Here is a 13,784-nt window from a genome sequence, read left to right as displayed (position 1 = left end):
GATCTACCAACTACCTGTGGCGTTATTTCAATGACAAATGTCGTGAGCGCAGTATTAGAAGTCGAGATTGCTTTTATGTAATATCCTACGAGCATGCGGATCTCTTTGCTTGCACGCCGTTTTTTTCTGCTCATGCACAAAACTTCTTGCACACCCCCTCAAATATAGGCCGCTTTAAAAGCGCGCAGATCTTCTTGTGCACTCTCAAATAAACGCTGCTGAAGTGCGATTTAGTGCGTTTATGTAACGAGTATGTCTCCAGCATTTATTAGATTTGCTAGTTATATTTTTGAATGCCTCCGGTATTAATGCGTCCTGAAATAAAGTAAAACTGCTACACGTCTATACGTCGTGTTTTCTGGCCTCATGCATCACGCACCTGTCACAGTCAGCCAGTCAGTCAGCCAGCACGTAACCTTATAGGGTTAAACAAATGACACACAGCATTACTACGGATACAGAAAAGTTCATGCTGTTATAATTCACTTACCTTTTAATAAGTTTTTGGTACGATTATCACCCGCTATTAAAAAATAGAATGTTTTGAATGAGAAGCTGTAATGTAGACGTGGCAGGATGAATCTTAGCGTGGCGGCCCGCCATGGAAGAATGAATGTAGCGGAAACCTTGCAGATGATAATAGCCGGGTTTTCATCATAACAAATAAAATACCCAAATTCAAATTAAATAGATTTCCATGAAGTTGTTAGAGTGGCTGACTGAAGTATTGGTAACCAGTGGTGGAAAGAGTACTGAAAAATCATACTCAAGGAAAAGTACCATTACTTGCCTAAAAATTTAGTGCAAGTAAAGTAAAAGGATCTGTTGTGAATATTACTCAAAGTATGAGTAAATAGTAGACATTTCAAAAGTACTCAAGAGTAGTAAGTAGTGAGTATTACGCTGTTAAAAACTAATGCGTTTACATTTAATTTGTGGATGTGTGTAAACGTAACATTCTGTAGTGCATCTAGTTATTGCCCAGCAGGCACACAACGCCATAAGACATTCATAATAGGTTAGATTTAGGTGACCAAAATTCAACGTCTAGCCAGTGTCTAAGGACAACGTTATTTTGATGTCCAATAATGACGTCAAATGAGGTTGAAATTTGGTCGATTTTAGGTTGTTAGAAAGTAACCATATTGACGTCAAATACTGACATTTATTCAGGTATGGCAACCAAAATCCAACGTCTGATAAATGTCAATAGTGGTAACGTCCACACAACGTCAAGTTGTTACATCATTAGACGTTCATATTTGGTTGGTTTTAGGTTGGACGTTGGACATTGACGTTGGCCTGACGTTGAGTTCTGGCGTCAACTCAATTTTCATTTCCAAACAAAATGCAACGTCCCATGACATCAGGGTACAACGTCAGTCTGACGTCATGTCTTGTGCCTGCTGGGTGTTTAAGGCCATTTCGGTCATCAAACAGTAAACATCCTGCATCTTCTCATCAGTGAAATGAATCTAAACAGTCTCTGGGTGATTGCGTGTAAAGATTTTGGACATCTTCTTAGACACTTTGAATACTTCCAAACAGTTTACTGCAATTATAAATCACCCATGTCTTGAGGTAGTTCATTATGATGCAATTTACCTTCTATGTGTGATTTGATTGGACTCACAGGACTGATTTTTCTAATCCCCATAGACAAGGAAAAATAAAGTAGTGACTGCAGGTTGAAGGAAAGTAGTGGAGTAAAAGTACTGATACAGCACTAAAAATGTACTCAAGGGAAAGTAAAAGTACACATTTTTAAAACTACTCAGTAAATAACAATTGCTGAGAAAAACTACTCAATTACAGTAATTTGAGTATTTTGTAATTAGTTACTTTACACCACTGTTTTGCTTTAATCTACATTAAACAAGGCAGGCATAATGGAGTAACATGAATGTAGTGTTTGCTAGGTAAAAGTTTGTTTGGCAAATGTGCTTCCGTCACATTTCAAGTCCCCAAGAAATTAAAACTAATCATATGATTTTGTTAGCTCACATTGCCAGTTTTATAGTGAACAATTCATCTGTGCATGTCATTAAAAAAAAGTTTGCCCTTCTAATCTTTAATTCAAATCTGTAAAAGCACTTTCTGTGATTATGGACAGTTACTGGGCAGTTACTGGCCATTTTTAAGTTCTGGATGCCAGAACTCAACGTGAGGCTGACGTCAGTGTCCAACGTACAACCTAAAACCAACCAAATATCAACATCTAATGATGTAACAGCTTGAAGTTGTGTGGACATTACCACTATTGACATTTATCAGACGCTGGATTTTAGTTGACATACCTGACTAAATGTCAGTATTTGACGTCAATATGATGTTGGATTTTGGTTAGGTACACCTGTGCGACTGCTCGTTAGCGCAAATTTCTAATCAGCCAATCACATGGCGGCAACTCGATGTATTTAGGCATGTAGACATGGTCAAGATGATCTGCTGCAGTTCAAACTGAGCAGCAGAATTGGGAAGAAAGTTGATTTAAGTGACTTTGAACATGGCATGGTTGTTGGTGCCAGACCGGCTGGTCTGAGTATTTCAGAAACTGCTGAACTACTGGGATTTTCACGCACAACCATCTCTAGGGTTTACAGAAAATGGTCTGAAAAAGAGAAAATATTGCAAATAGGGTTAGGGTTAGGGTTAGGTCAGAGGAGAATGGCCAGACTGGTTCGGGCTGATAGAAAGGCAACAGTTACTCAAATAACAACTCGTTACAACCGAGGTCTGCAGAAGAGCATCTCTGAACGCACAACACGTCTAACCTTGCGGCTGATTGTCTACAGCAGCAGAAGACCACACCATTCCTGTCAGCTAAGAACAGGAAACTAAAGCTACAATTCACACAGGCTCACCAAAATTGGACAATAGAAGATTGGAAAACTGTTGCCTGGTCCGATGAGTCCCGATTTCTGCTGTGACATTCGGATGGTAGAGTCAGAATTTGGCATCAACAACATGAAAGCATGGATCTATCCTGCCTTGTATCAATGGTTCTGGCTGGTGGTGGTGCAATGGTGAGGGAGATATTTTCTTGGCACACTTTGGGCCCATCAGTACCAATTGAGCATTGTGTCAACGCCACAGATGACCTGAGTATTGTTGCTGACCATGTCCATCCCTTTATGACCACAGTGTACAAAGCACGAATCATCTCAGACTGGTTTCTTGAACATGACAATGAGTGCACTGTACTCAAATAGCCTCCACAGTCACCAGACCTCAATCCAATAGAGCACCTTTGGGATGTGGTGGAATGGGAGATTCACATCATGGATGAGCAGCAGACAAATCTGCAGCAACTGCATGATGCTATCATGTCAATATGGACCAAAATCTCTAAGGAATATTTGCAGTACCCCATTGAATCTATGCCATGAAGGAATAAGGCAGTTCTGACAGCAAAAAGGGGTCCAATCTGGTGGCCGGAAAGTGTATATAGGAATTGGGCATGGCTAACATATTTAAACACGCTGAGCCAACTGTCAGTTTTGACAACAAACAGAAATGGTGAGAAGGAGGAACCTGTTAGTTTGTAATAACTCTACCCAAACCTTTTTTTTTTATCTTTCTGAACGAAACACCTACTTTACCACATCCATTCAGCTCTCAGTAGAAAAAACAAGTCATGCCCACTGTTTTCTCATTTAATATTCCGTTTCTCTAGGAACTGCGTCACAATATGAAAAAAAATTGCAGTTGCAGCTTCTGGTTCATGGGGACTTTAACAATTTTTTTAAAAGTCTGAAACCACCTAAAGCGAGCATGAAAATGTTCTGCTAATTAAGGGATTCTTCTTTGAAATGTGGCATTTCCATTACTCATCACTTATGTAATACTTCAAAATGAGCAATGGAAACCCAGCTAATATCATTGTGAACAATGTTCACACTAACCTGCAAAAGACTTTAGGGAAAATTGTAACGAATGAGGCAAAGTCTCATTCATCCCACTACCAGTGGGTGTCTCCAGTATATTGACTCTGCACTTCCTCGGTGGTACTTCCTGTTACCACCATATATAAACACACTGTGTAGACCTTTTCTTTGCAAAGTATTGCCAATTCCACTGCCTTACCGAACGGTTTCTTTACTATTGTGTTTGCCTTAATGTTATGATAATTTGCCTGCCTTTTGACCACTACTTTTTTGGATTTTGGACTCTGCTTTGTTTGCCTGTTTTGGACTGCCTTATCGCTTGTACCGACATTTGCCTGTTTATAAGTGATGGTGAAATTAAGCTTTCTGAACAAGTGAAGCGCTCGACTCAATTGTATCGGGAAAAGGTTTGTTACTCTAAGCTTTCTAAATCAGAACTCGATGAGGACCTCTGCTGGTTAAAGTGTGGGAAAGCACTGTTTTGCAAAATTGTCAAATGTTCACAACTGACCAACTCATTAATGTAGTAATACAACAACATTAATATAAACAAATTACTCAATTACTGTAGTTTTTACACATAAGGTATGTTACATTATACCACAGATGACTGAAGTAAAATCCAAGGTATTCAAAAGTATTTACATTTATGGTAGTCCAACTAGTCCTTTACCCATCCACTCGTTCCAAACGGGGATCGAACCGGCGATTCCTGCATGGGAGGCGAATGCTCTAAGGAGGAGGCTACGGGAGTGATGCTTTCATTTTGCACTCGCCAGCTGGCCTCCGTTAAACTCTATACTACGATAGGCAGTGGTCTTCTTTGAAGATAGTTGTAAAAAAAATACGCTAATACACTTAAGTATAGTTTAAAACCTTTTTACTATAAATTGCTATTGTATTTTAGTTTAATTACTGGTGTGTGGGATCGGTGCAGTGCTTTGAAACAGTAGAAATGCATGTAATCGAGGCCTAATCTCTCGCTATACACTTTACTAACACATGAGGGTGTTTAAACTTTTGAATCACAATTCGAAGCAGTCACGTGGGTATTGGCGAAAATGAAGCTTCGAATGTCACTGATCACGTGATGATGGCAAAACGAATCAAGCTCCGGTACACTGCTTCACTGCGAGATGTATAGTTTTTTTGATACATGCTTCGAAGCCTCGGCACACAACGTTACATCACTTCTGTTTATAACTACGACTCTGCATGTGCATTGCAGTTTGTTTATTAAACCTCCAGCGTATGGATTCATAGTTTCCATGTCGTCACCTACGGCTCCCTCACAAAAATAAGCTGCATTATTAATTTCCATGGCAGTTGTTGGTGACTTTGTAAATAAACTTTGTGAAGAAACACTATGTGCCTTTCCAAATACCAATATTGTTGCAAAGTCTAAGCAGTGGACCCTAGTTGTTTTCTTTGCTCGTGTCTAGAGAGAATATGTATTCGCCTAATCTCACCATTTTCACATGGTATTACATATTTGTGTCATCATGGTGATGATAAAAAAATGTTTTTAAAATAACATTTGTGACCCTGGACCACAAAATCAGTCATTTGTGTTTTTATGGATCACTAAATAAATAAGCTCTCCATAAATGTATGGCTTGTTATGATAGGACAATATTTGGTCAACACACTATTTGAAAATGTGTAATCAGAGGGTGCAAAAAATATCAATATTGAGAAAATTGCATTTAAATTTGGCTCAATGAATTGTTCAATGTACATTACTAATCAAACATTTTATGTTGACATATTTACAATAGGAAATGAACAAACCGTTTTCATGTGGTATGATGTTTACTTTATATTATAATCATTTATTTTGGCATAAAATAAAATCAACAATTTTGAACCATAAACTTTATATTTGTGGTATTTTGTACTATTGCCAAATATATAATTCTACAACATAAGACTGGTTTTGTGATCCAGGGTCACATTTCTATTTATTTATTTATTTATGTGTTTATTTATTACTTTTTGTAAATAAGACTTCGAGTTGGTCTGTTTTAATCCAACAAAACACTATTCTAACATCCTAGCAACCACACATCAATGCCATTTGTATACTGAAGCACTTTTGAAATAATTAATGGCATTCACATATATTTATATTTATATATATATATATATATATATGTATATATATATACGTATATATATATATATATGTCACGGATTGGTCAGGCTCTCACGATCCCCACTCACGAAGATCACCATCACCTGACTTCTAATGAGCACACAGCTGCATCACATTCACGAGCACCAGATAAAAGCACAGCACTCCAGTCGCTCATTGTCCGGGCTCGTCTCGACGAAAGCGGACAACTGAGCGACCACTCAGCGTAGTCATCCTCAGCTAAAACAAACGCTTTACTTACCTGTTCTCTTTGTATTCCTCCTAGTCTTCCTGGTCCACCCGAATCGTCCTGTCTTCCAGTCCTTCCAAGTCTGTGTCATCCTCTGTCAGCTGTATCTGGTGTGTGCTGTCCATCCTCGTGTATTCCTGTTACCCAGCCACGGAGGAAAAGACCCCAACATCATTCCTGATCCTCCTGGCTATCCTTCATGTGCTCCTTGTTGTCATTTAATAAACACCCTAACGTTTCCTTACCTCTGTCTCCTGTCCGCTTCATAACAGAAGCCCGGACCAATAACGACGACAACATGAGCACCCCCGATCACTTTCAAGAGCTGGTGGACCAGTTGAAGCGGATTCTACAGCCACCAGCTCCACTTTCCAACGCACCACCAGCACCGAGCACTTCCGCCTCCACAGTTTCTTCTTCGGCCCTTCCTTCCAGTCCCATGGCCCGACCAGCGCCCTACTCAGGCGGAGCGGGGGAGTGCAATGGTTTTCTGTTACAATGTTCCCTCATATTCGAAATGCAACCTTCTCTATATCCCACAGATAAGTCAAAGATCGCCTACATCGTATCACTACTCTCTGGGCCTGCACTTAAATGGGCTGAGACGATCTGGAACCAAGCCGGGCCGGTCATGAATTCCATCACTACCTTCACGGAGTATTTCAAAGAGGTGTTTGGACGTTCTGATGGGGAAGTAGCCGCTGGAGAGCAGCTGTATCATCTAAAGCAAGGTACTCTATCTACACAGGAATATGCTCTCCGGTTTCGCACTCTAGCAGCTGCAAGTGGATGGAATGAGAGATCGTTGTTGACCACGTACCGGCTCGGCTTGGAACCCACTCTCCGAATCCAGCTGGCCACATTAGATGATACTATGGGTCTGGAGAGATTCATCCAACATTCTCTCCGATGTTCCGATCGTCTCCGTTCCTATCAACAGGACACCATCACCCCCTCGTCTGCACTCCTCCAATCGCCTGAGTCAACAGCCTCTCCAGAACCAGAACCCATGATAATAGAGTCTGGAAGACTGACATCAGCGGAACGACAGAGGAGGCTGACCCGGGGTCTGTGTCTATACTGCGGTGTCAGTGGACACACCCGTATGGAGTGTCCCCTTCGTCCCATTCGGACTTCAGTGAGTGTATTCAGTACGAATATTGAACAATGTAAACCACTTACTACCACCGTACAAATAACTACTGCCTCTATTTCTCTCCTTGTCACAGCCCTCATCGACTCCGGGTCAGCAGGGAACTTCATCTCCCAATCCCTCTGTCGTCAACTCCACCTACGTACTGAGGCGTCCTCGCATATATACCAGATACAACCGATAACCCAGTGCACTCGATCTTCGACCCGTATCCATCGACAATGCGAAGACATCCTTCTTCAAGTGGGGTTGTTACATCAAGAGAGGATTCAATTTCTGGTTCTGGAGGGTGCAAATATGGACATCATTCTAGGGCGCCCGTGGCTGGTGAAGCACGATCCCATCATCTCTTGGGGCACAGGAGAGATAAAGAAATGGGGATCTGGATGTACACCTACCTGTTTTCCAAATCTCCCTCTTCAAGGTCGGAACCCCATTTCTTTGTTTACAACATCGGTCGAGAGTCCTCCTGAGAAGCAGTCTATCCACATTCCTAAGGAGTACAGCTCCTTTCATGATGTCTTCTGCCCCAAGAGAGCTTCCCAGCTACCGCCGCATCGGCCATGGGACTGCGCGATCGACCTAGTTCCAGATGCCCAGTTGCCAAGAGGTAGGATCTACCCGCTCTCGCTTCCAGAGAATCAGGCAATGGAAGATTACATAAGGGAGGCTCTGAGTCAGGGGTACATACGTCACTCAAAATCACCAGCCGCCTCAAGCTTCTTCTTTGTGGCCAAGAAGGACGGAGGGCTGCGTCCATGCATCGACTACAGGGTCCTAAATAACGGTACAGTAAAATACCGATATCCCCTTCCTCTGGTACCAGCCGCTTTGGAACAGCTCCGAGAAGCTAAAGTCTTCACTAAATTGGACCTCCGCAGCGCGTATAATCTGATAAGAATACGTGAGGGGGACCAATGGAAGACAGCATTCGTGACCCCTACTGGCCACTATGAATATGAGGTCATGCCTTACGGTCTGGTCAACGCCCCCTCCGTATTCCAAAACTTCATTCATGAAGTCCTCCGGGAGTTTCTTCACCACTTTGTAATAGTGTACATAGATGACATCCTCATTTACTCCCGGAGTGAGGCCGAACATCGCCAACACGTTGCGGAGGTCCTACACACATTGAGAGAACATCACCTCTACCTCAAAGCGGAGAAATGCTCATTCCACCAGAAGTCGATTCATTTCTTGGGATACATCATTGACCAAACCGGTATACGTATGGATGGGAAGAAAATTGAGGCTGTTCTATCCTGGTCAGAACCCACTTCCATTAAGGAGCTCCAGAGGTTTCTTGGGTTTGCTAACTTTTATAGACGGTTTATCAAGGACTACAGCAGGATTACATCACCTCTCACTAATCTCCTCAAGGGTAAACCCAAAGGACTGGAGTGGACCAAAGAAGCAGCCGCAGCCTTCCGCCTTCTTAAGAAGGAGTTCACAAGGGCCCCACTCCTGACTCATCCTGACCCAAATCTTCCTTTCGTGGTGGAAGTGGACGCATCCACCACCGGCGTCGGGGCAGTATTATCCCAACATCATGATACACCGCCCCGACTGCATCCCTGTGCCTATTTCTCTCGGAAGTTGAGCCCGGCGGAGCAGAATTACAGCATAGGAGACAGGGAGCTTCTAGCAATCAAGCTAGCCTTGGAGGAGTGGCGTCACTGGTTGGAGGGAGCCAAACATCCGTTCCAGGTGATCACAGATCACAAAAACCTCCAATATATCAAAGAGGCCAAGAGACTATGTCCACGTCAAGCCAGATGGTCACTTTTCTTCTCACGTTTTGATTTCTCCATTTCCTATCGTCCAGGACCCAAGAATCTAAGAGCAGACGCTCTCTCTCGTTTACACGAGCATCACGATCATGAAGAACTCCCAACGAAGATTCTTCCCGAACACATCTCCATTTGTCCGATCACCTGGAACGCTCCTCCAGTCGTTGCCACTCCGGAAGCCCCTGCTCCGCCGGGATGCCCTCCTCATCGGCAGTTCATACCACCTGAACACCGGGTAGATCTGATCCACTCCTTACATACCTCGCTAGGCACTGGACATCCAGGGATCAACAATACTCTCTCGCTAGTATCCCAACGATTCTGGTGGCCAAACATGGCAAGGGATGTGAGGCAATATGTTCAGGGCTGTAAGGACTGTGCCCAATCCAAGAGCCCACGTCATCTACCCGCTGGAAAGCTCCATCCCTTGCCGATTCCGAACCGTCCCTGGTCACACCTAGGAGTGGACTTTATCACTGACCTCCCCTCGTCAGAAGGTAATACCTGTATTCTAGTCATCGTAGATAGATTCTCAAAGTTTGTCAAACTAATCCCTCTGAAAGGTCTTCCCACAGCCTTTGAAACAGCCGACAATATCTTTAATCAAGTCTTCAGGTCATTTGGTATTCCAGAAGATATTGTGTCGGACAGAGGTCCACAGTTCATCTCACGTCTATGGAAAGCCTTCTTCAAGCTCCTAGGTGTGGCCGTCAGCCTCTCTTCTGGATATCATCCCCAAACCAACGGGCAGACAGAGAGGAAGATTCAGGAGGTGGGACGGTTCCTGAGGACCTTCTGCAGTGGTCACCAGAGCTCCTGGAGCCAGTATTTGGGCTGGGCAGAATATGCCCAAAATTCACTGCGGCAACCCTCCACCGGACTCACGCCATTCCAGTGCGTCCTGGGCTTCCAACCACCGCTCTTTCCCTGGGATGGCGAACCATCTGATGTCCCCGCAGTGGATCACTGGTTCCGGGAGAGCGAGAGAGTCTGGGACGAGGCTCATCAACATCTGCAGAGGGCAGTCCGTCGAAGCAAGGTAACCGCCGATAGAAGAAGGTCTGAAGAACCCAGATACACACCCGGACAAAAGGTGTGGCTATCCACCCGGGACATACGCATGCGACTGCCCTCTCGCAAGTTAAGTCCCCGATTTGTTGGTCCCTTCACCATCGTGGAACAGGTTAACCCCGTCACCTACAAACTACAATTACCCTCTCACTACCGTATTCACCCTACATTCCACGTATCACTCCTGAAACCCTATCACGATCCTGTTCTTCCCTCCACAGAGCCTGACCACGAAGAGGAACCCCCTCCTCCACTGCTCCTAGAAGAAGGAGCCGTCTACGCAGTGAAGGAGATCTTGCGTTCCCGACGTCGTGGTGGCCAGTTGGAGTACCTGGTGGACTGGGAAGGGTACGGCCCCGAAGAAAGGACATGGGTTCCCAGAGCTGATATTCTCGATCCTAGTCTCATGGTGGAGTTTCATGAGAGCCACCCTGAGTTCCCAGCGCCTAGAGGCAGAGGGAGACCACCACGGCGTCGGAGGTGTCGGCCCTCAGGAGCGGGCCCTGGGGAGGGGGGTACTGTCACGGATTGGTCAGGCTCTCACGATCCCCACTCACGAAGATCACCATCACCTGACTTCTAATGAGCACACAGCTGCATCACATTCACGAGCACCAGATAAAAGCACAGCACTCCAGTCGCTCATTGTCCGGGCTCGTCTCGACGAAAGCGGACAACTGAGCGACCACTCAGCGTAGTCATCCTCAGCTAAAACAAACGCTTTACTTACCTGTTCTCTTTGTATTCCTCCTAGTCTTCCTGGTCCACCCGAATCGTCCTGTCTTCCAGTCCTTCCAAGTCTGTGTCATCCTCTGTCAGCTGTATCTGGTGTGTGCTGTCCATCCTCGTGTATTCCTGTTACCCAGCCACGGAGGAAAAGACCCCAACATCATTCCTGATCCTCCTGGCTATCCTTCATGTGCTCCTTGTTGTCATTTAATAAACACCCTAACGTTTCCTTACCTCTGTCTCCTGTCCGCTTCATAACAATATATATATATATATATATATATATATATATATATATATATATATATATATATATATATATATATATATATATATATATATATATATATATGTATATATATATGTATATATATATATATATATGTATATATATATGTATATATATATGTATATATATATATATATATATATATATATATATATATATATATATATATATATATGTATATGTATATATATATATATATGTATATATATATGTATATATATATGTATATATATATGTATATATATATATATATATATATATATATATATATATATATATATATATATATATATATGTATATGTATATGTATATATATATATATATATATATATATATATATATGTATATATATATATATATGTATATATATATATATATATATATATATATATATATATATATATATATATATATATGTATGTGTGTATTATAATACTTAAGTTTCATCAGTTTTTTTATTCCTCATTGCCAGTATTCTATTCAAATTTCAACTAAATGATATATAACTTCTGTCCTGTTCTTGCATGTTCATAGATGCAGTACTGGAATGTCTGGGGGTCAGATGGGAGCTGCACTTCGCTTTCTTGAGTAGTTCAGACACATTATTTGAGTTGTATACCAGCAGCAAGAGACAGAGGGATGTTCAGCTACAGGAGAGAGCAGGTAATCTGTCTGCTCATATGCTGTAACACCTGGATCAGTGAATTTGAAAATAATGATTTGCTGCTTTTTTGTTTTTATTCATTCATTCATTTGTTTGGTTTCATTTATTTATTTTATTTATTTATTTTTGTGTTTTTTAATTAATTAATTAATTTATTTATTTATTAATTAATTTATGCATTCATTCATTTTTTTTTTTTTTTTTTTGCTTTCTGCATTGCCTTATTTTTGTTTTTGTTCTCGTTTTAGCATTTGTTTTGCTTTGTTTATTGTTTTGTTTAATTTTGCTTTAGTTTTTGCTTTTTGTTTCGCTTTTCATTCAGTTTTTGTTAGTTTATTTGTCTTTTTTGGTTAGTTTTCATTGCTTTTTGTTTTTGTTCTCTTTTTAGTATTTGTTTTGTTGTGTTTCGCTTTTCCTTGTTTATTGTTTTGTTTAATATTGCTTTTTGTTTGTTTTTTTACGACAATATACAGTGCATCCGGAAAGTATCGATAGCACTTCACTTTTTCCACATTTTTTTATGTTATAGCCTTATTCCAAAATGGTTTAAATTCATTTATTTCCTCAAGATTCTACACACAATACCCCATAATGACAATGTGAAAAAATATTTTTTTAAATTGTTGCAAATTTCTTAAAAATAAAAAAACTTGAAAAATCACATGTAAGGCCTTTTCCGTGAAGCTCTAAATTGAGCTCCGGTACATTCTGTTTCCACTGATTATTCTTGAGCATTATTCGTTTCAGCAGCTTAATTGGTAAATTCAGTTGATTGGACATGATTTGAAAAGGCATACACCTGTCTATATAAGGTCCCAGGGTTGACAGTGCATGTCAAAGCACAAATCAAGCATGAAGACAAAGGAATTGTCTGTCGACCTTAGAGACAGGTTTGTCTTGAGGCACAAGGCTGGGGAAGGTTACAGAAAAATTTCTCCTGCTCTGAAAGTTTCAATGAGCATAGTGGCCTCCATCATCCGTAAGTGGAAGATGTTTGGAACCACCAGGACTCTTCCTAGAGCTGGCCGGTCATCTAAGCTAAGTGATCGGGGAGAAGGACCTTAGTTAGGGAGGTGATCAATAACCCGATGGTCACTCTGTCTGAGCTCCACCGTTTTTCTATGGAGAGAGGAGAACCTTACAGAAGGACGACCATCTATGCAGATATCCACCAATCAGGCCTGTATGTTAGAGTGGCCAGACAGAAGCCACTCTCCATCTGGAATTTGCCAAAAGGCATCTGAATGACTCTTAGTGTCACGGTTGCAGGTTTGTGCGCTTTCCGGAGTATCTGTTTTGTCACGTGGGTTTGTGTTGTTTGGTTGTCCACGTGTATTTGTTTGGTCACGTGTTATGACGGCACTCAGCTGTTTGATTTGATCACCAGCTGAGGTTCATTATTGTGCCTATATCTGGGCTACGTTTATATGTTTCCTTGTCAGTTCGTTGTGTTTGCTTATGTGAGTCTGTGTGTGCTCAGGACTAGGAGGAGTGACTGCTGGACTTCGTTTCGCCTATCTGTTCCTGCCCCAGTATCCCAGTGTCCTCGCCCTCCATTTGTAGCCCTGTTGGCTTAATTTGACAGTGTCAAATAAACTTTCACTTGCATATTGGATCCTTCTCTGTACCCTTATTTACACGTGACACTTAGACCATAAGAAATTAAATTCTCTGGTCTGTTGAGACTGATGAGACTCAAATTGAACTCTTTGGAGTGAATGCCAGGCGTTACGTTTGGAGAAAACCAAGCACCACTCATCACCAGGCTAATACCATCCCTACAGTGAAGCATGGTGGTGGCAGCATCATGCTGTGG

General features: G+C 41.9%; 1 protein-coding gene across 1 annotated transcript in view; it reads left to right on the top strand.

The window, feature by feature from the left end:
* Positions 1-13,784, top strand: part of btbd16 (BTB (POZ) domain containing 16) — a 67,721-nt gene that overhangs the window by 15,103 nt on the left and 38,834 nt on the right. Inside the window, exon 6 of the mRNA XM_056470189.1 lies at positions 11,839-11,967. Coding sequence (XP_056326164.1) covers positions 11,839-11,967 — 129 coding nt within the window. The remainder of the gene's footprint in view (positions 1-11,838; positions 11,968-13,784) is intronic.

This window comes from Danio aesculapii, chromosome 12 (genome assembly GCF_903798145.1).
Source record: "Danio aesculapii chromosome 12, fDanAes4.1, whole genome shotgun sequence".
Taxonomy (NCBI): Eukaryota; Metazoa; Chordata; class Actinopteri; order Cypriniformes; family Danionidae; genus Danio; species Danio aesculapii.
Note: the sequence above shows the minus strand (reverse complement) of the source record. Positions and strands in the feature narration are given on the sequence as shown.